This window comes from Rutilus rutilus (assembly GCF_951802725.1).
Source record: "Rutilus rutilus genome assembly, chromosome: 9".
In the NCBI taxonomy this organism is placed as follows: domain Eukaryota; kingdom Metazoa; phylum Chordata; class Actinopteri; order Cypriniformes; family Leuciscidae; genus Rutilus; species Rutilus rutilus.
This window is the reverse complement of record NC_140223.1, coordinates 15,677,656-15,705,624: the sequence shown is the minus strand read 5'-3', so window position 1 is coordinate 15,705,624 and position 27,969 is coordinate 15,677,656. Positions and strand designations below refer to the sequence as shown.

General features: G+C 37.9%; 1 protein-coding gene across 1 annotated transcript; it reads right to left on the bottom strand.

Moving 5' to 3' along the window:
* Positions 1-533: 533 nt before the first annotated feature.
* snx19b (sorting nexin 19b) lies at positions 534-27,969 on the bottom strand. Its single transcript, XM_084419943.1, has 12 exons — positions 27,833-27,969; positions 24,651-26,250; positions 24,189-24,327; positions 24,005-24,105; positions 23,767-23,886; positions 23,563-23,684; positions 23,384-23,477; positions 23,036-23,222; positions 21,991-22,120; positions 5,782-5,966; positions 3,804-3,891; positions 534-2,531 (listed from the first exon to the last, which is right to left on the bottom strand). The coding sequence occupies exons 2-12, from the start codon at positions 26,229-26,231 to the stop codon at positions 2,408-2,410; spliced, it is 2,871 nt and encodes a 956-aa protein (XP_084276069.1). The 5' UTR covers positions 26,232-26,250; positions 27,833-27,969; the 3' UTR covers positions 534-2,407.

Sequence of the window (27,969 nt, the reverse complement as noted above, 5' to 3'; positions counted from 1 at the left end):
CCAGATACTAGATCTGATTTCAATAACCCAACGTCTCTCTGTTAATCCATTTCTGTTGATTTTGGAGATAGACCTGTTTTTCCAAGGGCAAAAACTTTGAACAAAGGTTTAGAGATGTTTTCCATCAAATTCTAGGAAAATCTGGATGTTTAGCTCCAAGATGTCCGTGCTTGTAATCTCACATCATAGAAACAGCAGTGCGGTATTATTTAGCATGAGGAGGATTTACTGTAGCAAGTGATGTGTTTTGGCAAACGCTTCCCCTTGTTCTTTTCGACCGACCACGTGTATTAATACATTTCAATAATGGAAACAAATGTATTAAATAGATGGAATAAAAGCACTGACAGGTCCATTAAAGTGACAGCGTGTCAATAAAGAATTAGCAGTGCTACCAAATTCTGTTCATAAAAATGCTGCCAATAGAATTACATCATTTTTAGTTGAGAAGTGCTGTTTAAAATCACAGTTCACTCAACTTCACTTATTCACAACACAACATGTGAAGCTCGTGAATTACTGACAACCATAGATCATATTGTTGAAATATTTAATAAAACAAGTCAATAGTTTTATATTTCATTGTTGTTGATGTCATTTATTCATTCTTTTAACACATAATTTTCCGTTAGGTTCCATCTCAACTAAACGTGACCTGTGGGTCTGTGTGACCTAAAGAAGTAGAAACAGTTTCTGTTCACTTTTTTTTTTTTTTTTTGCATCTATAAATCCCCAGTATATTTTTGGTACCAGCTGTTTTCCTGTTTTAAATGTAAATTGAATCACAATTACGTTTGAGTAAGTTGTTTCAAACAAGTGTAACATGCTAACCGAAACTGAAAGCACTTTGTAAATAAGTGACAACTGAATTCAATGACAATATCGACTGCTTTATACTATTATTTCAATATACAATAAAACAACATATGGCCTACAATATATACGCACCAGATCACTTACAAAATTACAAATAGTGCAACATTCAGCGCATTTCGCACGAGTACAGTGTAACAAAGCCATTGTAATGCATACTTGGGCAACAGGGCTTACAGTGCAAAACTTGAATCTAAATCAGCATGCATTGAGACACAGCTCACATGATCACGTACGGAAAGGACAGGATCGTTTTACACAAATACTGGGTAGTTTGTGAAGCAGAATGGTGACAAGATGACACTAATAAAACCGACAGTGAGAATCACATCTGCATCCATTTGTTACTGATTTTTAACTGAATTAGATTATTTACACACATTAAGGCAATAAAGACATCACCATGTAATTCTCTATCATTTGTTGTTAAAACTCAATTTGTCTTTTTATAATGTGCATACAAGGAAATTAACATTTAAATAAGTTAAACATTTAAAAGGATAGATCACCCAAAAATAAACATTGTCATTATTTACCCTGTTGTTCCAAACTGGTATGAAATTTTTTTTTTTTTTTTTTTATCTGTGCAAAACAAAGGCATTTTTAGGAATGATGGTAACCCAATAGTTTTGATGCTCATTGACTTCCATTATATGGACAAAAAATGTCCTCAGACATTTATCAAAACCTCTTTTACATGTTCCACAGAAGAAAGAAGTAATACAGGTTTGGAATGACACGAGTAAATAAAGACCGAATTTTCAAGTTTTGGGTGAATTAACACTTTAAGATAACTTACATACTTCAATAAGACGCTAAATAAATATTAAGACAAACGTTCTGAAAACTGGCCGTTTTTGATGAATCAACATGATCTTTTCTTTAGAGGCATTCTGTCAGCATCTAACCACTTAATTAGAAGTTGTGAAGAGTGACATTATGTTTAAAGGCTTCATAAGTTGGCTGAAAACACACAAAGCACGTACAACTTTACCGTGACACCAGAAGCAGATGTGACAAAATTTCATACTCCGAGAGGAATCTCAAGGAAAAAAAATAGGCTTTCCTCCAATTGAAGGCTAAAGAGATCAAACTGGGACAGCGTCTGAAGAATGTGTGTAAACTCAAGGTATAACATGACTGAAAGGCCATAAACGAGTAATAGGACGGTGTGGAAATGATCTGTGCAGTCCATTTGTAAGAGCATTGCCCAAAGCTGAAGTGAGAACACGGTGGATAAAAGTTGGAGAACTTTTAGAGACTAATTCAGATCCGGTATGTAGGGCTTTTGAGATCGGACTTGTGGTTTGATAAAACACAAAACAGGTGTCCATTAATCAATGCCCGGATGTGCGTAGTGTGTCCCAGAAACAGGGAGACCAAATTGGTGCCAGACACAGGCTAAAGTGAATAAAATCCACACTTTCTTGATCGCATATTCCTGCCTGTATTTCCACCTAACACTGCAACGGACCTCACGCGTTTGTATGCGATACGAATGTATGTATGCAAGCGGTTTTATGTCTCCACACACCTATGGTGGAAGCTTCTCAGCATTTTTGGACAGGCTGTGCAGAAGGGTTTTCAGAAAGTCCTCGTCAGACAGCTCAGGGACAAGAAACTCGATTAGCAGATCCCAGATGCAGTACACAAGATGTCTGCAAAAAAAAAAACAGTCACAGGAGTTCACAAGCACTGCTACAGTACATCCTGCACACAGATCCAACAACACTGTATTATCAAAAACCTCAAGATCCTAAACAGGATGTCATGCAGACACTGGATTCGGACATTCCTTGTTGCCTTCCCCCCTCTTTATACAGCACAAACAGCTCATAAAGCAAAGGATACTAAGTCAATGTATAACTGATTGTAACAGCATCTGCTTCATCTGGATATCTACAGCAGACTACAGCATGTTCTAGTAAATCAAAGAGCAGCTCTCTCAAAACCCAAGCTGGTGAGAATAAATCATGCATCCCCACTGTGGTAACAGTCTACAAAGATGTCACGAGGTGTCCTGATAACACAACACAGCGATGCATCTATTGAAAGCACATTTTTGCATTCTTTTATTGCCATTGCTTACTTACTGTGCCATAAAAAGAATGATACTAAAGCAGTTAATAGTGTAGGATTACAAATGTAAGAATATGTTTAAGATCTGCTGATCCTACATGCTTCCATAACATCACATGAAAAACTAAGGTGAACTACACTGTATGGGGCATTCAAGGTGAACATGATGGCATCAATTTACTGATTAGAGTCAATACAGTCTTTGATCTTCCTACTGAGAGTCAAACAATGTGTGAATGATTACATAGTCTTAGTTTTTGTGACCATGTGATGTTTATACAATTTGGGGGGCGGGGTACCATTATCTTCAGTCGGGGGTAATTGTCTCTATTGTCTTTAAATGATATGTTTCAAGGGTCACCTCTAAGGCTGTGTAAGATCAAACACGTTCAAAGAATGTCAGCACCTTTAAGGACAGCCCACTGAATGCCTATAAGATACCATGTAAAGTTCCCTTAGTCAGACTTGATGACTGCAGCTACCGACAGCTCGTGTTCTCAATAAAGACTCCTGCTGAAGATACAACCAAGTCTCCTGGTCTTCGCTTCTGAGTTTCCTATAGTCAAGTAAATTACAACCTGACCACTTTAACCATTAAAGCCATATGTTCACTAGGCCATATCTGCTTGCCTCATGAAATATTTGTGCGATTTTTGCAGCTAGAAACAGTTCAAAATGTTGAACAGTGTTGACAAGATGCTACAATATATTTCTGACTATATTTTCATATACGTCCTGACGTTTCCACAGAATTTGGAATTTTTTATCTCGTAAATATGCATACAGGAACACTGCATAAATGGCTGCGGTGCTGATTTTTATCTTCATCTGTGTTTAGTGCTCAAACACACCTGTTTATGGTGGGGTCCTGAAAAGAATCCAAAACCGTCTGCCAAGATATCTTGTACTTCTCAGAGCCCAGCATATCACAGATCAGATCTGTAAAAACACACAATAAACTCAGTCAAGGAACACAGAGATGAAGATCTGCTAGACTACACTACACAAGTGATAAAAAAACAATCCTTTTCTGTTTTCTGTTCCCTTACTTATGTTTTGATTCAGCTTCTAAACAATGGTGTTACTGAACAGTTTTTTGTCTCAATCACACAATTATTTGTAAACCCTATTTTTCAAAGGTCAAATTTGACCTGTTCCATCCAAAACACATGATTAAATGCTAAAAAGATATAAATCAAATCGAAATTTACAAATCAATCAATAAAAGTATTTAAGCGTGATTAATCTCTTAATTTTCTTCATATTTAACACATTAATGCACTCAGTTCCCTTTTTATTGAAAAACCAATAGATAATCAATTACTGATCTGTCAGTCACTTAGAGGTGAAAAACATCTCAGACTATGCCAATTACATTTGCTCTATCCTTTAACTGTGTGTCAGTGGAGATCCCTTGAGGAGAAATTCTAAAGTGCTTTGGGTGTACAGTAGTACATATGAGAGCGCTATATAAATGCCTCATTCATTCATTTCTGTAATTGTACAGATTTTCTTTTTTGAAAGAAGTCTCTTACTCTCACCATGGCTGAATTTATTCGATTAAAAATACAGTAAAAACAGTAATATTGTGAAGTAGTATTACTATTTAAAAAAAATATTAAATGTCATTTATTCGTGTGATGGCAAAGCTAAATTTTCAGAGACACATGATCCATCAGAAATTAAAGGTAGGGTAGGCAAATTTTTATATACACTTTTTGTTATGCTGGTTGAAACTCTCTTCACATCCTGACAGCAATCAATAATAGATGTGGTCTAAATATTAAACATGTACATTTATCTTCTGTGGAAATCTCAGGACCAAATTTCCGTCCCATCATTGCATTCCATCTGATACGATGCCCTACCTGCCTGTCAACATATGTATTTCCATACCTCCGTGCATCCTGCTTGTGCAGACATCACACGTCATCATTAGGCTATGCAGTGTTGTAGACAGACAGCCACCGAGCGCCAGAAACAAACAGTCAGCTTTTACAGTTCCTCCTGAACCAAAACAACGAGCTTATTCTGCATTCACACCATGTCGTAACCGTAATAACGAGTTGGCAACCCGTGACGTTCTGAGCTGTTTTCACGTCCTCAGACTCAATTTATGCATTTCTATGTCACCACTATCAACAATTAAATGAATCTGCAGCAGTCAGTGTTGTGGCAAATTCAAAGTTCTTTTTGGTTCAGGTCTCAAAGAAGTTTCTCGGAGTCGAGGTTCCAGGTCAGAAGAATTAACTTTATTGTAATAAAACAACAAAGGAGAAGCCAGCTGGTCATCTGCCGTTACCATATCCAACATTAATTTTTATACCTTTTTCATATCACCATGTCCCCAATAGGTACCCTCAGACCTATCTTTTCCCCTCTGTCACGCCTGGTGACCTTGGCACAGTTAGACATGTCTTCTCTATTGGTCAAACCTCACACAATGGTGCTCTGTTTCATACTTTGTTTTGACACTTCATATTGCTGATGCATACTGGTTATTTTCCATTCTCTCATTCTTTTTCAGACCTATTTTTTCATGCTTGTCATCATTTTTTGTTTCGTTTCATTACATCATACTTAGACATGAATCAAAGGAAAATTCTCCAACATCAGGTGATACAAGTAAGAGCTCTGTAAGTTGTTTACGTGCATTATTTTAAAGTTATGTGCTTTGAGACATGAGGTAATTTAATGCAGTTTCTAGTGACGCTTTGCAGACTCTGCTCTGGCTGTGCTCGTTCATGTATTTTGAAGGAGGTGTGGCTTTGGAGCGAGGGTGGGATCTTAAAACGGTAGTGTATGTGTGAATATTATGAGGCGTCTCACCTGGCAGTAGTTTCATAAGGCACTGCAGAGCCTGTTTTCTGCTCTCCTGTTTCTGCTGCGGGCTGCGTTGGGGTCGGGGTTGAGCCGGCAGACTTCCTCCAGGCCAGATGGCCTCCTGCAGTGCCCGCAGATAAATCACCCAATACTGCGTACAGGTCAGGTTAACCACAGCCACCTCTAGCCACCTAAAGGCCAATCACAGCAACACAAAGAATTTAATATTATACTACAAGAACAAAAATATTCTTTTTTTTTTCATCAGGATTGCTGATAAAATCCACTTTAGGTACGTTTACACAACAACAATGTACTAAAAACCAAGTTTTTCCTTTGTGTTTTTGAAAAGTTTTGTGTACAGGTGATAATGTTGTCAAAATTATCCCCATTCACACGGATCTGTGAAAACGACTAAAAACAGTGTATTATGCATGCCAGGCCAATAGTTGGCAATGTCATGCACCTCTGCACAAACACATTCTTCAATGTATGTAAATACTGCATCTTCCCAGGTCGTAGTAGTGGTGTAGTAAATCTACACTTTGCTGGAGAAGCATTCATAAATCAGTATCTTGTGCAGCACAAACACGGTCCTGTAGTTCGCCATTGTTGCATTTGTTGTCAAGTACTCACACATGCCTGAACAGGCAATACGCATAACATACGTCACTATTTTCACAAATTCGTGTTTTTGTAGTTTACATGGAGACGATAACGGTATCATTTTCAAAAACTTGCACTTTGAAACCCTTTTTCAAAAGTTCAGGCCCCCAAAACGTCATTGTCTTGTAAATGAACGGCCAAAACGCATGAAAAGTTTTCCGTGGTAAAACTTCCGTGTAAATCCCCCCCCCTTGCAAATGTAGATGAAGATGTGCTGCATGCAAACTGCAGAAAACACGCTACAAACCATGTGTGATCAAAATAAATTTAATAATTCTACCAAATGGAAAGGAGAAGTCAAAAAGAACATCATGTGTTTGGACATCTTTCACGAATGTCCTTCAGCAAAATTGCAGTTCACATGTGCCACTGCAAAGTTCTTTGTCTATTCCAATTCAGATCTGTGACGGGCCACATATGGATATAGTTTATCCTTTAAAAATAGCATCTCATTTCAAAGAATCAATTCTGCAAAATTACTTTCGGATAACTGAGGGATTGCATAACATTACTGTGGATGAGACCGTTTAATCTTTTAATAATCACTACCATTTTGGCAGACAGTCAGCATAACAAAAAGAACTGAGAAAAATATGTGGAAAAAAGTATTATAAGACATTACATTTTTATGAGAGGCTGATAGGATTTAAAAAATAAATAATTAGAAAAACAATAGGCTGGAAAAGAATGTCTAGGATTACAATTTGATTAATTTAAATAATTAAAGAAATAATTACATGACATGACGATCTATCTTGTATTATTTTAGTGATATTCTATTATAATTTGTATTCACATTTTGAATTAGATTTTTTATTTTAAAGTTTTAGTAATTGTCCTTTTTATTATTTTGTGTTTTTCATATATATAAAGATATACAAAAGATATGAGTACAACAGTCAAACATGACTATCTAGTGCCTGTTTTGTTTTACAATTATTTCTTATAAATGAAGTGTTCTGTGTCTTATAAGCAGGTGATTTAATGCAGCAGAAAAACAACTGAGCAACTTCAGTCAACAGTTATGTTGGAAACAAGTGACAAATAGTCAGAAAATCTATAATGCTATAATTATATAACCCAATCAGGGCTCAAATCACATAACCAACTGGGAAAACACGTGCCCTCACCTGAGGGTTTACTCCTCTCATGAATACTATGAAGTGGACCCAGGAATTTCCTGTGTCATTGATTTAAATCTGTCCTGCTCTTCGATTACATAGCTGGTTTATTTTGGTCCTGACTCTTTGAAATGCCACAGATGCTACTTGGTGACAGAGCCTGAGATCCAGAGAACCTCTTATGGTCATGCTTACTTAACGCCAAAAAACAAATCGGTTTCCTAAGTATCTGAGCTGTCCCCAATGGGGGTTTCAGTCCAAAATGCATATAACTTATGTTTATGTCAGAGGGAATTATCACGGTGTGTGCGGAAGACGTACGGATGCCAAAGTCTGCTCTACTTCAAGGCTACTACAGTGTCTAGCAGCTCCCTTTAGACTCTCAAACAGAATTATGGATTTCCCAGTGGCCATTAAACTACAATTCTAGTCAAATTTCAATGACCCATGCAGTAACAACATGACAAGTTTCATTTGCATTGCCTGTCTGAGGAAAATATAAGGATATTTACCTACAGCAGAGATTTTTTATGGACTGCATGTTTGTGCACGTTGAGAAAGTCTCAATAGTACAAAAACATCAATATGCAGTGTTTGCACACAGTATTGCTATTATATGACAAAATGCTATTTTTAGAGCCTGCAGTAGGTTTAAATAGTAGATTTTACATCAGCTAAGTACATTTTAAAAGAAGTCAAACAGGTTTTATTTCCTGGAATGATATTCAAGGCTCACTTCTATAAATGTTTCAGTCAAAATTCGAGCTTGTTCCCCAAAACAAGAGCACCAAGTCGGCCTGCGGATCTAATAAAGCTTCTGAAAGGACCGGTCTGACTGAGAACATACGTAATTCTCGAGAAGCTCTGATGTAAGGTGATGGAACAAAAACCAGCTGTTCCCAAATCAACAAGTGGAGTATTTTATTCCATTAATGGCATTTCTGCCATTATAAAGGGCAGTTAATGTGGACTGGCATGGCCTTTGACGGAGACGTGCAGCATTAGTGGAGGAAGACATATCTCAAGCCAACAGGAGTGGAAAACAAGGGTGCATGGAGCTCACTGGAGCCAATTAAGTTTAAACTACCCTTTTCAGGTTTTATTGTGAGCCTTCATTTCTTCTGACACTCCAAAAATATAAACATGATAAGTATATTCCATTCACAGCCTTGCCTGATCTGCATCTCAAATAAACTTGGAAAAACTGATGTGCTGGAAGACTCGGTAAGAACTGAACTTACATGGAGCATTAATTATGATGCAATAAACTGACTGTGTTACCTGAGACAGATGTGAAAAGTAAAAAACAAAAAACAAAACAACAATTGCGGTCCTACAAAGACAATGAATGAAGAGGTCTACTTGCAGTTTGGCAGCACTTTCGTTTTATAGAATACAAGATATTTGCTAGCAGATCAAGAGACACCACTTTATAACCTTAGGATATCCCAAAATTTTTAATAAACTAACACTGCCTTGGCAAGCTCCTAACAGTAAAAAAAAAAAAAAGACCAACAGAACGACTGATAGAACGGCTGACAGAATGATGTACAGAACGATAGAACGATTGACTGATAGACAGTCAGAGTCTGTGTAGACGTGTCTCTGCTTTGCACATCTGGCAACTGTCTCAGTCAGATTGCATGGAGATTGTCAGCGGACAGCCATAAATTTTCAATTGGATTGAGAACTGGATTCGGACTTGGCCACTCCAAGACATTAACATTGTTTTGAAGCCATGGCTTTATGATTGTGGGCACTATCTTGATGGAAAACAAATCTCCGAAATCACAGGTGTCCAGCAGACTCCATCACCCATCCCATTTTCATCCATGATTTCCCTGTTTATTTTACTCTCATATTCCTTCTAGGGCCTGCTGAAAAGTAGCATCCACACAGCATGAGGCTGCCACCACCATGCTTCATAGTCAGGATGATGTGTTTTTATGTTCAGCACCAGACATGCCATTTAGTCAGATGGCCAAAAGATAAAATGTTGGTCTCACCGCAGAATCTTCATCCAGCTGGCAAACTGTAGCCGAGATGTCATATGACATTTTTCAACAGTGGCTTTCTCTTCGCCACTCACTCATTAAGCTGTGACTGGTGAAGCAGTAGTTTTAAGTGGTTTCTATATAAAGCCAGTAACTCATTGGTGGCCTCCCTGAGCAGTCTCCTTCTTACACAGTGACTTTCCATTTCTTAATCACTGATTTAACTTGGCTCCAATGGATATTCAATCAATGACTTGGAAATTATCTTGTATCCATGCCCTGTACTTTTCAATTTTTTCACTGATATGTTTTAATAATTCTTCAGTTTAAGTCCTGCCGCAATACTGCCTCACCAGTCACTGGAGCTTCCAGATACAGGTGCATTTATATTACAATCAACAGAAAACATTGTGAATTCTCAAACCAGTTGGTTACACTAGTAATAATTTAGGTGTATCATATCAAAAGGGGTGAATACTTTTTAATACTCAGGAGATTTACAATTATTTTAGATCACCTTGTAAAAATATTTCAGTTAGTAGCAATTATTAACTAAGTAACCACCAACTATCAACTTAGATTATAGTTGCTTAGTTCCTAGAAAGTTAGTTGATAGATACATAGACTACCAACTATGTAACTTTCAACTCTCACATATAAACTGTCAATGACTAACTAAAACATATTTAAAAAGGTAAATATAAAAGACAGGAACACATATGTACATATTAAATATTTTTTGTTTTCTAAGCTAAATCTATACTTTAAAAAGTCTAAGATCATGAAATACTAGTGCAGGTGTCTGTAACAGGTGTCTGTGCAGACTGATTATTCAGAGATTCTTGTCCAAATAGAGGTAACAAGGAGACCAATTCAGCTCCTTCTTTCTTACCAAATGGAACATAATGACATTTATGAGCAGCCAAGAGCTGAAATTGCATCAATTTGCGCTGTGAAATAATCAAATGCTCTGGGTTGTGTGCCAGCTTTTTAAACAAGCCATTACAAGTTAGCAGTCTGTTTCAAAACGCAGAGGAATGTTGGACCAAAACAAATTGTCTTTTTCAAGTCAAAATTAACTGGTTTATCTCAGACTAATCCATCTCCATGCACAACTTTTGCAAAACAAGCAAATACTTTCACCTCGGAAGCCAGAAGTTAGAAATAGTTTCTTGGCACGGATAGCATCTTGTACGGGTACATTTTGTTTGTAAGGAATCCTCTCTAATGCAATTTACGAAAGAAAAAAAAAATGACAAACATAAACTGAGATGAGATGTGATGTGAGATGAGATCAAAGTGTCATCACTGAGCTTTTCCATAGGGACACGATAACAAGGCTGTGTGGTCTTTTTTCCACATGGGCCTAGGTTCATTCAAAATGTTGGCGTTATGTCTTCAGCAAGAATCATAAAGTGCTGTCATACCAATATTTATAACCTTTCATACTCTAAGTGATCTGTAGATCCGTCTATACCGTGCCGAGTGCATCTTGTAATGATGGAGCATGATGAATGCTGGCTTTTCTAATCAATCCACCTCATCCTGTAAGAATGCAGTGAAGATGTTCAGTTTCTTTCGGCACTGACTGAACTTGCATATCTCCAATCAGATATTTTTGAGTGTACACAAAGAGTACAATACCAACACTGTTTTCTTCCTCACAGTGTTGTTATGGAAGACCTGGATGGAAAAAATTCCTTTGTTACAGACATGTTCTCACTATGCCTACTATAGATGATTTTAGAAAGAATATTCAATCTAAAACAATACATCACAAATCAGAAAATTATGAAGCTCTTGCCACCACACTTGGGAAAAATAACAAATATGAGAAACCATGACTGTAATAAACTTCGTGCAAAGTTTACATCTACTGATGGACAGTCTGTAGTGTGCTGTAGGAAATAAATCAGATCGGAAGCTTGAGTGACTGTTTAAAAAACAGGAACGATTGACAGACTGTGTTTTCGTGTCTTGCCTGTTTAATATGGATATAACCAAGGATGGACTGCGGGTAGTTTACAGTACAACCAGCCAAAATTAAAGTCTGCAGAATGATGGATCATAGGAAGAGAAAGAAACGGCAAAAGACAAATGCTTTGCTGTGCAATAAAACCATGGTTGGCAGCCTTTCTTACCTCAAGCCTTTTCCAAAATCCCTGTTTATGAAGTAAATATAGGCAGGCACAGCAGAACAATCTATCATAGCATCTTTAGCACCATCATAAGCAAGCCTTTTTCACAACACTAAAAAAAGCCCCATCCAAGTAGTTTATATAACAGAAGAAGGCAAGTCAAACAGGTTTAAAATCGGTGAAAAAATTATGTAAATAATAAAAAAAGTTGAGTGAACTATTTATTTAAGGGTACACTATGAAAGAGAGATTTAAAGGGATGGTTCGCTCAAAAATGAAAAGGCCTGCATGTGTCATTACAAACTTGTATGACTTTCTTTCTTCTGCAGAATGCTAACAAAGAATTTTTTTTAATAAAGTTTTTGTCCATATAATGGAAATCCAAAACAACACTGACTTTCTGAATTTCTCATTTCTTTCCGTCATGCAGTTTTGAGCCAAAAATAAAGGCTAGTACACTACTGCTCAGTAAAATGTATTAATGTTTATATACATATATATATATATATATAACTTTATATAACTTTTGAACAGTTACGTAAATAATGACAGTATTTTCAATTTTGGGTAAACTATTCCTTGGAAAATGTATGAGAAACCTCCATGTAATACCATTATAAAAAATAGCAACTGAACTCATCTATCATGAACATGTCCTGTAAAACTATCACAACATATGACATTTATGTTGTGAAAAGAACATTTGAGGACAGCCAATCAAAGCATAATTTCTACAACCGTTTCTTGACATCTTCAATCAGCATTTGACAGTATATACTGCCACCAAGTGGTTTTATCACACACATGATCACTAATGTAAAGCAGACGGTGCTCGATTCCTCTTGTGAAGATCAACCTTCATGCAAAGTTTAGATCAAACACACCTTAGCCGGATAATCAAGGTCTTAAAGTCTGCTAGAAAATTACAGACAGGTGTGTTAGCGCTGGAGCAGGAATCCATTATATAAGAACAGACAGTTCACATGTTTGTCTCAGGAGTTACAAAGCCGGTGTGGGTTTTTTTTGCAGTCATTTCCGAGCAGCGGTCTAAAATAAGGGATCAATAATCTCGATCATAGTTAGCATTCCACTGCTGTTATCAAGGGCACAGGCATATGTTTAAAAATAATTCTCATCAGGCAACTGAATGATATAACCACAACCATATTGTGACTGTACTGAAATGATAATTGAGCTATTGCTAATAAAAGCAACAATGGTCCTTTTCCTTTCATTCTGGGTCACTTTGTATCAGCCGCCTTCATCACCCGAGGTTTGTGCGGCAAAATGTGTAAATTTCCAGTTGGAAATGGCTTGCCTCTGCATAATTAGTCAGACAAAGACATCCGGTTCGGTGCTAGAAGAGCCGCAGACGCCGGGTAAGTAAACTAATTCTTTCCCTCAGATGATGTCCGATGTGTCTGTTTGCACCGAGGCACGAGCAGCAGCTGGCCCCCTCGTGTCTCCCTTGTATCCACACAATCACACGCTGCCATTTCAACAGGACCTGTCCGGCATGTAGTGTGTCACTGCACACAATCTGTCATCTAATATGTGGGCCAATTCACGTGGCGGGAGTGATATTTGAGCGAAATTGTCTGATAGACTGTGCCCAGTACCTGAATATTTTGTGGGACTGCTTTTTTCGGAAGTACAGTATCTTTCAGGACATTTTTGTATTGCTGAAACAAATAGCTGAGGATAAGAAACGTATATCAGGGGTGTCCAAGCCTATTCCTGGAGAGCCACTAACCAGCAGAGTTTAGCTTCAATCCCAATTAAACACAGCTGAACCAGCAAACCGAGGTCTTCAGGATTACTAGAAACTTCCAGGCAAGTGTGTTGGAACAAGTGGGAGCTAAACTGCAGGACACTGGCCCTCCAAGAGAAGGGTTGGGTTGGACACCCCTGACTTACATTAAGTAATTCTTTTCCCAGGCAAATGTCACAAGGAGGTCCTTAATCTTCAAAAAATTATGCTCGTCTACCTCATGAAGTCGAGCTATTTTCTTTTTTTCTCCTTTTATTTGAATATATCTTATATGAGATTTGCATTTTTGTACCGTTACCAAAATGAGGGACATGTTTCAATATGGTTTAAACCCCTGATTTCTGTGTTTTAAATATTTTCTATCAATGCACATTTAAAAAAAAAAAATAAAAAAAATAATAATAATAATAAAATTACTTCTTTTTTTTTTTTACAATAACTTAGAGTTCAAAACATACCAAACCCATAACTAGAAAATAATATAAATAATAATGAAATGTATCAAATGCTGATAAAAAATATTTTCTCTGAGCCTACTTTCACAGATTTTAAAATCCTATCAGTAAAGGGAAAATATTAATGATTAATTCTGCTTAATTGGTCAATAAATTCTGCAGGTCATTAACAAAAAAACAATGTTATGTACACCAATGTTACTAAATTTCAAATATATCCTCTATAATGGCTACACCCACATGTGCCATGAATTTTTTCCTACACAAACAACAGAATAAAAACATTTTTACACGCTTCCGGGGAAAAAAACAATAATGGGGAATTGCTCAAGAATGTTCTCGTTTTTGAAAGTAATGTGTGTAACAAGTAATGACTGTAAACACATTGCAGATGTGCATAATTTCGATGACACAAATTGGCAGCTGCTTTAATCTTTACCAAATACAAAACAAAATATTGACGTAAATGTGGCTTCATAAGCTCAACAACGTGACTGTGATTCCATACTAAAGCTCAACAGAATTACATGTCTCTAGTTTGTTAGTAACTGCACATTCTTGCAGGACCAAACGGTTAAGGTGTTCAAGTGAATTAGTAGTGATTTTCTAAACTGATCTTACGGCAGTTTTGCAATAATTCGATCAAATAATCTAACTCAAAAGGTCAATATCTAAACCAAGCCAAAGGTCAAAAAAAGAACAAAAAGGTACTCTGTCCAAAACCTGCTCTCATCTGATGAATATAATCATTTAATAGGGGAATTACTTTGTTCAGATATAAGTTTTAGGAAATTGGGTTTGGTAAACAACTAGAATCAACAACGTGCCGTAAAGGGTAAAACTGCGCACTACAAACCAGCGTGTTTAAAACTACGACAATACATACAAATACCAGTTTGCAATTTCAAGCAGCATAACAGACTATTTTTGTACAGCTAACAAGAAGACAATGGAAGCCTCGCATATCAAGTTACAAATTGCCTGCTCAATGTTCACAATAAGGTGGAAACTAAGATTAGGATGTAGGTTAGGGTTAGGGGTTAGTACTTGTTTCAGTGTTGCGTAGGCAATCAGCACTAAGATTGACATGACCAATGAAATCTTTCGAATCGGCTGTGGGGCAGGACTGTGCTAAACTGGTTTGAGAAAAGGAACCACGCAAACTTCCACAAAACTTTGCAACTGAATTAAGACACGTGATCCACCAATGTCCTTGTCCTGAAAAAAGGCTGAAGAAACCCTGGTTTAAAGCAGAATGAAGATTAAATGTGTGGATAAAAAAGAAAATATAGCTGCGAGCAGCGATTACGGGCCCAAGCCGGTGGCACCGCAACCCCGGTGCCTTTAGTTACCTAAAGGCACCGGGGTGGCGGTACCGCCGGCTTTGGCCCTCCATCGCTGCTCGCAGCTATATTTATATATATATATATATATATATATATATATATATATATATATATATATATATATATATATATATATATATATATATTATTGTTCAAAAGTTTGGGGTCAGTAAGATTTTTAATGTTTTTAGGAGAAGTCTCTTCTGCTCACCAAGGCTGCATTTATTGATTAAAAATACAAACAAAAACAGTAATATTGTGAAATATTATTCCAATTTAAAACAGCTGTTTTCAATTTTAAAATATTTTACATAGTAATTCATTTCTGTGATCAAAGTTGAGTTTTCAGCATCATTACTCCAGTCTTCAGTGTCACATGATCCTTCAGAAATCATACTAATATGATGATTGATGCTCAATAAATATTCATTATTATTTTCAATGTTGAAAACAGTTGTGTACAGATTTTTTTTTTTTTCAAAATGCTTTGATGAATGTAAAGTTCAAAAGAACAGCATATATTTCAAATATATATTTTTTTAACATTATAAATGTCTTTACTGTAACTGATGATCAGTTTAACTCATCCTTCATAAATAAAAGTACTGATTTATTTTATTTCTTTCCCCCAAAAATAAAATTGTAATTATTACTAACCCAAAACTTTTGAGCGGTAGTGTTTAACGTTACAAAAGCTTTAGATTTCAGATAAATGCTGTTCTTTTGAACTTTCTATCCATCAAAGACTGTACACAACTGTTTTCGACATTTAAAATAATAATGAATGTTTCTTGAGTATCAATCATCATATTAGAATAATTTCTGAAGGATCATGTGACAGTGACGACTGGAGTAATGATGCTGAAAACTCAGCTTTGATCACAGGAATAAATAACAGTTTAAAATATATTAAAATAGAAAGCAGCTGTTTTAAATTGGAATACTATTTTACAATATTACTGTTTTTGTTTGTATTTTTAATCAAATAAATGCAGCCTTGGTGAGCAGAAGAAACTTCTCTGTTATGTGCGCGCCACAGACTGCACGCACGTCCGCTTAGAGTTCCGCCTTTTGCCTTCCGTCAATATTACGTTATTAGAAAAATATTTTTTTAGAGAATCGATTTTTTGACATTTGTGAATCGATTCAGAATCGTCCACGTCCGCATCGCGATGCATCTAGGAATCAATTTTTTCTCCCACCCCTAGATTTCATACAACAGGTTAATAAACAGTTACAATTAAGTCACTTACATTTTAGATGCAATGTTGACTGTTTTTGTTCTGTTTCAGCAGCGAAAATAGTTAAACAAAGATCACGGCAGAACCATCACGCATCACGTGTTTTCTCATAACAGAACGATTCAGCATTTTTAACGAATCGGTTGACTCAAAGATTGAATGATCAATCCATAAACATCTGTCTTAATCATGATCGACTCATTCGAACGAATCGTGTGAACGAATGAATCAATGACTCGCTTATTAAGATGGATGCCTGGCGACACCTAATGGCGGTTTAGTGTTGTTTAAAAGCATCATTCTTTTCCACATGTGTGTGATTTGTGTGTGCAACATTATCATTATTTTTCTTTCACTATTATATTAGCGATTTAAAAGCACCCACTCGTGTCACACGTCGATTAACCGGTGGGAAAATATCCCCAGACACATACCTAATAAATGTATATTTAAATACAATATTGGCCTACCTGGTAAAAAGTTTTATATACTATTTTGATGTCCTTTTGGACACAAGAGGGCAGTATAGCCCTATGTTTGCTTTTTTTTTTAACCAAATAGCACTAAATAGCCTGTTTTTAACTTTTTCATTCTTCTTGAATTGCAAAAACAGAATAAAATGGGTTTAGTTGTGATATTTGTATACTTTTATATAGAAATAAATGGTATATAATTACATTTTTAGAAGATTTTTAGTGTTTCCTTTTTGGAAATTACTTTAATCCCTCGCCATAGCAAAACCGTTTGAGATATTTATTATCCATTCACAATTTAGCATATTTAATGTAGTTTCATCATGTTGAAAAAGTTTGGTACGAATAAAATAAATAGTTTAAGAGGAGTGGCTAAAAATTCAGAGGCTGATTTTGCAAAAAAATTCACATTCAGACCAAAATATCTGACTTCCTAATGGCCAGAGCTATTGAATGTAAATTAGAAAGTTGTCCGGCTTGATGAGAACAATATTCAAACTATTTTGTTTTTAACTGTAGTTAAAAGTAACCCCCCCACTTTTGTCAAAAGCATGTTGAAAGTGACACACTTCCTGCTGCCAGTTGATGGCGCTATAACTTTGACTCACAATAGCTACATCCATCTGATCGGCCTCTTACCACGAACACACTGCTGAAGTTTCATCAAGATCAGTTAATGTATGCAGAAGTTATTCCACTTCCGTGTTTCTCTTTTCTCGCCATAAATTCGATTCCTCGCCACAGCCAAACCGTTCGAGATATCAAAAATCCGTCCGCAATTTAGCATCCTCAAAGTCTTAACTACATGCACACCGAGTTTGAAGGGGACACGGTGAATTTTCTAGGAGGAGTATTTCACATTCCACAGCAAGCGTTTTCCAAACAACCCATAATAGCCGACTTCCTGTTGGGCTGGCGTAAAACTTGACCGGGGTAAAGTTGTTCGGCCCGATGAGATCTATATGTGTACCGAGTTTCATATTAATTCATGCGAGCGTGTTTGAAATATGGATCAAGTTTTAGAACCCCGTTCAAGGGGGCGCTGTTGAGCCCCCCAGCCACGCCCGGGTACCAGCTTCAGCCCGGCCCTGATGGCCGTGGGTTCTGACCTGTGTGCAAAGTTTCAAGAGTTTTTGAGCACGTTAAGGACCCCAAAAGCCCCTGAAACCTTGATTAACAATATAAAAGCAATAGTCAAATCCCCCCCTCCCCTCACACACACACAGACACAGAGAGAGGGAGAGAAAATTCTTCAGAAAATCCACATTCAAACCAAAATATCTCTCTTCCTGTTGGTCGGAGATGGTTAATGTCAATTAGAAAGTTGTCCGTCTTGATGAGAACAATACACATACCAAGTTTTGTTGCTGTTGATAAAACTAACCGCCCCATTTATGACTAAAGGTGGCGCTACTGAGCCATTCCAGCACGCCCGTTTCTGAAACTTTGCACATGTCTACTGGCTAATAAATGTGATGTGTCTGTCGAGTTTCATGCAATTTCAAGTATGTTAAGAGTCTCAAAAGCATCAAAAAAGAATATTAAAGTTTGATGCGTTGCCACGGCAACAGTATCTAAGATATCAATAATCCTTTCACAGGTTTACATCTGCCGTGTGTCTACATTATACACATAAAGTTTGAAGCAAATCGGGTAAAAATAAGACACTGATTTCAAAGCATTTTGAAAGTGATGTACTTCCTGCTGCCTGTTGGTGGCGCTATAACTTTGACTCACAATAGTCACATCTGTGCGATCGGCCTCTTACAACGAACACACAGCTGAAGTTTCATCAAGATCAGTTAATGTATGCAGAAGTTATAACACACTTCCTGTTTCATTTTTTCGCCATAAATTCGTTTCATCGCCACGGCCAAACCGTTCGAGATATCAAAAATCCGTCCGCAATTTAGCATCCTCAATGTCTTGACTTCATGCACACCGAGTTTGGAGGCGAATCGATGAATTCCCTAGGAGGAGTACATTAAATTCCACAGCATGCATTTCCAAACAACGCTAAATAGCCAACTTCCTGTTGGGCTGGCGTAAAAAGTAAGAGTACGAAAGTTGTTCGGCCCGATGAGATCTATATGTGTACCGAGTTTCATATTATTACATGCAAGCGTGTTTGATTTATGGACCAAGTTTTCGGACCCTGTTCAAGGGGGCGCTGTTGAGCCCCCCTGCCACGCCCGGGTACCAGCTTCAGCCCGGCCCTGATGGCCGCAGGTTCTGACCTGTGTGCAAAGTTTCAAGAGTTTTCGAGCATGATAAGAGCCCCAAAAGTGCCCGAAAGGTTGACAGAAAAATAATAAATAATAATAATAAATAATCCTACCGAAAACAATAGGGCCTTCGCCCTTTCAGGGCTTGGGCCCTAATAACTGTACATATCTGGAATAAATGGCACCATTGTGAACATTTATTTCAAACAGAGAACAAATAACTAGTGCTGCACGATTAATCATCGCAATCGCGATGTCAAGCCTACGCAATTATATGACGCAAAATGCTGCGATTTTATATTAAATAAACAAATTATCGCTGTTAACGCAATTAACGCAGCATCTGTTAATTTTTGGCATCCTTTGGCTAGTGTTACATGATCCCGCTCTTATTCATGCAAATGCTTTTAAACCATTCATGCGCGATAAGACAAAAAAGAACGCGCTTCCTGTGAATGTCCTGACTGTGACACACAGAAAGACTCGCGCTAATATCGTGCGTGCGCACAAAACAGCAAGCCGGAATACTTTCTCTTTCGAGCTTGAACGAACAATAACACACACAATTATGCTAAAATGTCTTTTTGTCGAGTATCTTCATAACATAAGAGTAGTCTTATGATGAACGTGATGAGTTGTGACTCGTGAGAGAATGAGGCGTGTGAGATCCGCGTCTCTGACAGCAGCAGCTGGTCTTAAAGGGACAGTACACAGTAGCCACTAATTATTTCTGTCGCTAAAGTAAATCAAAGAACAAAGGGAACAGAGAAAAACACTCACTGCTCTTGACTAAAGAACTTTTTTCTTTAGGCAGATTATCACTAATCTGTGTGTGCATTTATTTTCCTTGAGAACCAAGCAAGTTGACTCGTGAAACCATTTGTTTATTATATCGCATATCGCAATCGTAATATTGACCTCAATTATCGCAATATGACATTTTCCCAAAATCGTGCAGCCCTACAAATAACCACTATACTGATCAGCTTGAACCCACAAAAGACACACCTTTGAGACACTGGGTCTATCCAACTGTTTAGGAAAGACTCGGGTCTCACTCCAGCTTTCCCGTCTGATGGCTGTTGGCCATCAGAACATTGCAGGAAGCCGGTCTGCTAGCAGGTGTTTAATACACCGCCGCACAAACGAGTCATTTGAAATGGCTAGACATCACACCACGAGGATCTGCAAAACAGATGCGTATGAAGCTGAGGGATTGCGTGTGTGATTTAATGTGAGGCCTGACCTTTCAGCTTGAATCCTCAAGGATGGACGAAAAAAATGTTTCTTTTATAGCACAAGGTTTTAGTAACCTCTCTGCATTAGAAAGGCATTACTGTGCCACGGGATAAATCTGCACATCGCAGACATGCGGTCATCGCTAAACAGAGTAGCAAAAACTCCAAGAGCTTTAATTAAAGGAAAGAAGAAAGCTACAACAGCGAGCTGAAACCGAAGGTGGCTCTGTGGGATGTCCCGTGATTGTTATTAACTCCAAGAGAAGTGGAGCAGAGGATGGGGGAAAGCCACCTGTTGACAGCTTTAAAACACACAGTTCTCACTTCCTACATCAAGTTGTCATCGGTCCCCGCAACACAACTTGTTTAATAAAGTATTTATATTCATGTTTAAAAATAAGAATGATCACACAATTGTACAGCAGTTCGGGGACGGAATGAGTGATGCCTTCAGGTGACACCTCATTAAGTCAATCCATCTGTCGGCCGTGTCTGTCTTTAGGCCCTGTTGAGCGTCGTGGCTATCTTTGGAAAAACAAGCCATCATACTACATGCTGCAGACTAGTATGTATACAATAAATATGCATAAAATATAAGGATGGCCTACTATATTTACCAAAATGAGCAGTATACAACAAACAACACTGCGTGGAGTACTACATGAAATCTCTTTCTTGACTAATTATTTGATCGGACAGCCAACCGTGAAGACATTTTTATACTAAATTGGATTGCTAAAGAACCGTTTTATTTCCAAGATAAGTGGATGCTAATAATCTAGCATACTACAGATTTACACAATTATTATAAAATAATGCCTTCTGTTTCCCAAAATTATTTTTTAAATAGTTTGGGGTCAGTAAGATTTTTGTAAGAAGTATCTTATGATCATCAAGGCTGCATTTATTTGATCAAAAATACAGTAAAAAAAAACAAAAAAACAATAAAAACAGTAATACTGTTAAATATATATATATAAAAATATATATATATATATATAATTATAAATTATACAAAAAACGACAAAAAAAATGTATACAAAAGTATTAATCTTACAGACCCCAAACTTTGAAACGGTAATGTATAATGTATAATGTAAATAATAAGCCATTTTTTCATTTCAAACATTAATGAACTGATGTCATAGTCACACTAGACTTAAGCATGTAAAACCTCTTCGGACAATGCAATGACCGCTCTCAAATGAGTTTTTTAAAACATAAATAAACGTATAACAATAAATCTGAAACTAAAAATATACAATCTACTCCACTTTCCTGCAACATTGTACACCTGCAACTATAATTGTTTTGTGTTCTTTGAATTCAAGAAGTCAAACTTCCACCAACTTTGAACGCAGCAAAACTTCTTTGAATGAGCCAGTGTTTCCAGTCTATAGAGTTAAAGGTTTAATGAAAGGTTTGCCTCGAGCCAATCATGGCCTAAAATGATCCTGGTTGGGGGGGGGTGAATGCACTGAACGTCCTCAGCTGATGAAAGATTGACCAAAGATTAATGACACAGAGAATTATTAGGGATGACCCACCTTTCTATGAAGGTCCCAAATAGCAGTCTGATGGTCCTCTGGATGTTCTCTGTGCAGAGCCAGCTCCACTGATCCTTCAAGAGCATGCACAGGATATTCAGGGCCTGGTCAGACAGAGCCGTCTCACTAACTGTGCACAAACACACAGGTACACGACACGTGATAGAAATGAATTAGTCACAGCTGGAAATGACTATGAGAGACATCGGTCAGAATCTTTGAAAATGTATTTGCAAAATGATTTCCAGAATGAATGAATGAAAAAGAGCACAGCTTGTTCCACGTCTACGGGTAAACTAAAATACAAAATATGGTCACATACAGATCCAATCATTAATATAATTTTTTATAATGGAACATGAAATGACGGCTTATTTTATCCTGAACAGAACTATGAAAGCTTAGTGTCAGGTTTTTGTCAATGCAAGGGACACACATGAAAGTACAATGCTGCCATCTAGAGTTGCTGTCCATACTGTAATATCACAGATCAGTTCTACTTATCCAATGTCCTTAAAGCAGTGATTCTCTAATTCCACAAACTACCAAGAGGGGTGTAGTAAAATTATTATTAGGATATTAAAATCATTTAACCCTAATCTAATTTAAAATGCTAAAAAACACAAGAGATATACAATTAAATCATATCTCTTTTTCTCATCTCAATCATTGTTATTGTAAACATACAGTTCTTGAAACTTCTAGAGTCACAAAATTAATTATTTCTGGGAGTATTGAGGGTTAAAAGGAGGTGGGTGGGGGGTTCTTTGAGATAAACGTTGAGATCCACTGGCTTAAAGGAAAAGTCAACCATTTAGTAACCCCTCATGACATTCCAAATATTTAATTTAATTTATTCTTTCAAATAGAAAAGGAGAATTTAAAAAAAACAGCAAAAGTATCATATAAGTGGTTTTTGTTTGAGAAAACTTCCACTCAAGTAAGCCGCTAACACAAGAACAGCTGTGATTACATCATTACGTCGAGTTGACCTCAAGTATTATTATAATAATCATAATTATTTCTCTTATGCAAGAGTCATTACCAGAGTCACAGAAGGCAGGTTCAATCTGTAACTGTGCTTTGGTACATGTGCAGGTTTTCATATCCCATCTGGGTCCCAGGCCTCCGCTTCTTTCTGCATCAGCATCAAACCCTGGTGCGTTAACCTCGAATCGCTCCTTCTCGGAGATGAAGCTCTCCAGTCCGTTCAACGACAAACCATTGAAAATCTTCAAAAACAACAGCAAATCAATGCATATTCCCTGTTGTTGCACTTGCACAGCATCAGAGTGGAATTGAGGAAAAGTACATTTTCCACATTTCCATTTCTTGTTCACTTCCTGCTCTTAAAGGCGTTGGAAAAGAACAATTAACAATGACTGCTACTTACAGTGCTGCTATCATCACAGCAGTAAAGCACTTTGGGTTTCATGTCAGATACGTTGAGAGCAGGGGATATTTTACTAGAGAACCTCATTCTAGACCTGGAAATGAAGAGAGAATTGTGTTTTGTTATTTACAGCTATGAACATTCAGAAAGACAGTAAACAAGCAGCTCTCTTGTCTTACTTGGACTTCTTGTCAGTGGACAATTTCCCATCAGGCTCTGCATCCATGTCATCAGTAGGGCTCTGTGGTTCTGAGCGAGGGAAGGCCGTCTTCAGGGTGTCCACTATAGCATTCACCACAATCTGCCAAGTGACGTATTGAACACAAATCGTAAAAGGTATTTTTGTTTCAGTCAAAGCATGCAATGTGCATTTTGAAAAGTACCTTGTCAATGCGTGAAACAATGAAAGGTTTCTTCACAAAGGCAATTCTTGCATCAGTGTTTAGAGCGAGGAATTCTTGCATTTCCTCACTGTTGGCCGTTTCAGGAATGCCACAAAGTTGCTATAATAAAAGAAGACAGGAATGACCACTTAAAAGAAGTTGTGTGGAATGGAATACTACTTAAATATTGTCAGGTTTACATCATTTATATTAAAATAACGAAATTCAAAGAACGTACTCTAAGGAATGTCTCCAAAAGACTTTTCCTGGCCTCAACTTTGTCACTGTCCATGTTTCCAAATGGAAGCTCAGGAAAGATTTTCTTTGGTCCTTTCACATCTACATTTGGCAAAACAAGACAACTAATCAAAACACTGTATTGGAAAACTTTGCCACAGAAAGGACTAATTTGCTCTGCTCACTTTTAATAATTTTGCGTAATTCTGGTTTCTCCTCCAAACGGGTCTGAAGGTTGAGGAATTCGCTGTATCGTCGGTTGACGGTGTGATAGGCAAAGGGCTGCAAAGATTCTGGATTCTCTGAGTCCACAGCTGTCTCATACTGCAAGACAAACACATCATCATTATCAAGTAAACATTATAATGGCTTTTTGCTAAGCTTTACAGAACTGGAGATTTTCATGATTTTCATAGTATGATTTCCCCTAAAATGTGCTCATAAAGTGCTAAAAATTTATTGGATACCTTGTCCTATCTGTCTGCAGAGACTGGAGTCGTTATTTTCATGTTATGGCCGATAAAGATAAACTTTGAGTGAGCGTTAGATGACAGCATTAGGGAATATAAATGTAAAATTAGGAGAAATGAGCATAAACAATTAAATATATAATACCAGCCAACAAAGGAAAGCTAGCGCTAATTCACCTTTACAGTGTAGAGAGTGTAGGGATGTGAGCCAGTGCCTCTGTGCTCCTTGGCAGTGATGGTGCCAGTGATGCGGAGGTTCTGGATAATGACAGGACCCTCTGGGCTGCCGAGGGGCTCGAAGTTGAAAGGTGCCAGTGACGCCATCCCAGCTGGTGAAGAGACCTGGATGGGCGCAGTCAAAGCCAGCTCAGTGGGGTTCACCAGGCCAGGCTGGTCTACACTCGAGTTACTTTTCTCCAATGGCTGAAGAGTGCAAAAGAGTCCAGATGACTCTTCCACGGGCACACCGGCAGAATGTACCGATAGCTCCTTCTCTATTGAATTAGTGTAAGTTGGAAGTTCATCCTCGAGATCTAACACAGTGTCGACTGGAGTGGTGCTATCGGTGAGTCTTTCCGAAAGGGTCTCCTCTGTGCCAATCATAACCAGCGATTCCAGAGAGCTCCGCTTGAAGTCCGTCAGAGGGGATTCCAAATCAGAGTCTGTTTCCTGATAGAACGGATTGGGCTTGCCGAGTCGCAAATAATCTCTGGGGCTAAAACCCAACGGAAACGGTTTTATCAGCCTTGGTTCGTCTTCCTCCAGGTTGTGTGGAGAATAAAGTTCAGTGGAATCAACGACATCATAAGCTGCAAGTTCTGGCGTTGGGGCCTCCGTTACTGTGGGCATCTCTGGGGTGACTTTTAGGGTCAGAACGCAAGGAACCTTAAGTTCTTGTGGTGCTTTCTCTTGAGTATATACAACTTGAGATGGAGCCTGAACTTCTACTGGTTTTGGTTCTGGGGTCGGTTCGCTGGATTTAGTGAAGACGCTTACAATCAACAAGTTTAGCCAGTCTGGGTCGGACAGTTTTGTAATTAACGGCAGAAGAACGTTGCACGTGATAAGTTCGCCCACCACAAATCGACCTGTTCGGGTTTCTAAATGTGGAGGAGGTACAAGAGCATGTAGAAGGAGATCTACAATGGCCCGTACGTAATTCACCTCGACAGCAGAGCTCTGAAGAACAGGATGAGGCGGGCAGAGTTTGCTGTACGCCTCCCAGAGATCTCCATCTTTATCCACCTTTTGTCCTTCCTTGGCACTCAAGTAGCACTGAAGGTGGCATCCAGATAGATCGAACAACCTCTGGGCTAAGGCTTTCCTGTCGACCATTGCCGCTCTACCCTTGAGCTCCAACGCCATGGAGATCATGGCATTGTGCACCTCATCCTCAAACTCCTGTTCTCTGGAAACTGTGGCGTACCACGAGGTGACAAAGTCACGTATGATCTTGCCAACTGTCTTCTGGATTTCATCTTCCAGTTGTTGCTCACCCTCTGCACTATGTGGGATCTCCTCCAGCTTAAAAAAACGCTCCAGATGAAAAACGCTGTCTGAGTCCAGGACAGCCTTGGAACCCAGCCAACCGCCTAAGACCACTAAGAGGCTTGTGAAGACACAGAGGAGCCAAACGTTGACCAGCAGGTGGAACAAGAGCATCCAGGCTAGCAGTGCCCCAAAACCAAGAAGCCTCTTCTGGACCAACAACTCAGACAGGCCCCAGGGGCTCGGGTTGAGAAGCTCAGGCTGAGACATTGCAGAGATTTACATGCTCCTGTGAGGAAAAATGGAGAAATGCAAAAAAAATTTACAAAAGTATAGCCATAGTATTCTACAATTACTGTCAAGTATGTAGTCAAATACTTCTTACTTTAGGGACCAAATGTAAATGTTTAAAGGGACAACCAAAAATAAAAATTCTGTCATCATTTACTTGGTTTCATTTCATTTCGTTTGTTTATTTATTTATAGAGCACCTTAGAGGCTACCATTGTAGTTCTGTACATTGCAATAAAAAGCAACAGAACAATAAGACAAAACATAAAAACATCCATGTACTAATGTACTAAAATGCCGAAGGGTACAGATAAGATTTTAAGCGGTCCTTAAAAACATTAAGAGTCGAGGAAGATCTAACATCCAATGGCAGATTATTCCACAATCTAGGACCAGCGACAGAGAAAGCACGATCACCATTCAATTTGAGACGCGCTCGAGAAACTTGTTTGATAACCTTAGTCTTACGCCTGAACTGTAGGGCTTAATAAGCTCAGCTAAGTATTTATTTTATGGCTTTAAAAACATATATCAGAATCTTATACTGTATCCTAAAATGTATTGGTAGCCAACCTAAAAAAGATAACTAGGGAGTAGCATGATCCGTTTTCCCAGCATTCATTAACAACCTTACAGCAGCATTTTGTACTAGCTGCAAGCGGGCAATGTGTGTTTGACAGGTCCCAACATAAAGTGCACTACAATAATCTAGATGGGAAAAAATATAAGCGTGGACAACTTTTTCCAGGTCGCTGGCTGAGATAATTGGTTTCAATTTGGCTATTGCTCTTAAATAGAAGCAATTACGAACCACCGTCTTTATCTGTCAATCAAATATGATAGAGTCAAAAATGACTCCAAAGTCCTTTACTTGATCCTGCAAGTACCCCCTCCATCGGCCTAAGTTATCTACTGACCCTCATGTTGTTCCAAACCTGTATGACCTGTATATCTTGAAGAATGTTGGTAACCAAACAGTGCTGGTTACTTAAATATCTCCTTCGTCCACTAAAGAAAGTCATTCGGTTTTGGAACAACATAAGGTTGAGTAAATCATGACAGAAATTTCATTTTTAGGGGAAAATTGTTTCTTTAAGAATCGGTTCATGAAAAAGCATAGGGCCTAATTGATGGACAGGTATTCTTAATATTGGGAGTCACACGTCTCTATACTACAATAAAACTGAGGTATCTTGGCAGTAGCCACCACTGTCATCTTTAAATATTAATTTATAATATAACAGTTATATTAATGTAATATTGTGTCACATTTATCATGGTTTTACAGCAGGAAACCTTTAACTATGGTTACCATGACAGTTGTTTGTAAGGGGCGTCTAATGATCAGCGATTTGACACCAATTTTTTTTTTAAACTGTAAATAGTAGATATATAGTTGAAATAATTAAAAAACAAAACAGAAATGACTAGTCTAACTAATCTAGTTATCATGACTTCAATTTTGTATGTCTTTGCTGTATGTTTTGATGGGTAGCCTATCAAGCTGGCGTTTCGTAACGTTACTTAAGATTATGCAATGTATGGTACAATGAAACATTATTGGGTTAAAATTAACTTACCTCAACAACATAGGCGGTAGATGTAAGGTGCAAATTTGGAGCCTAACCAATTCATGTTAAAACGCCGACTCGTACGGCCTTGTTGCAGTGTTTTGACAGCTTCTTCCTCGTCATCTCCGCGTCAGATGCTGTACTGC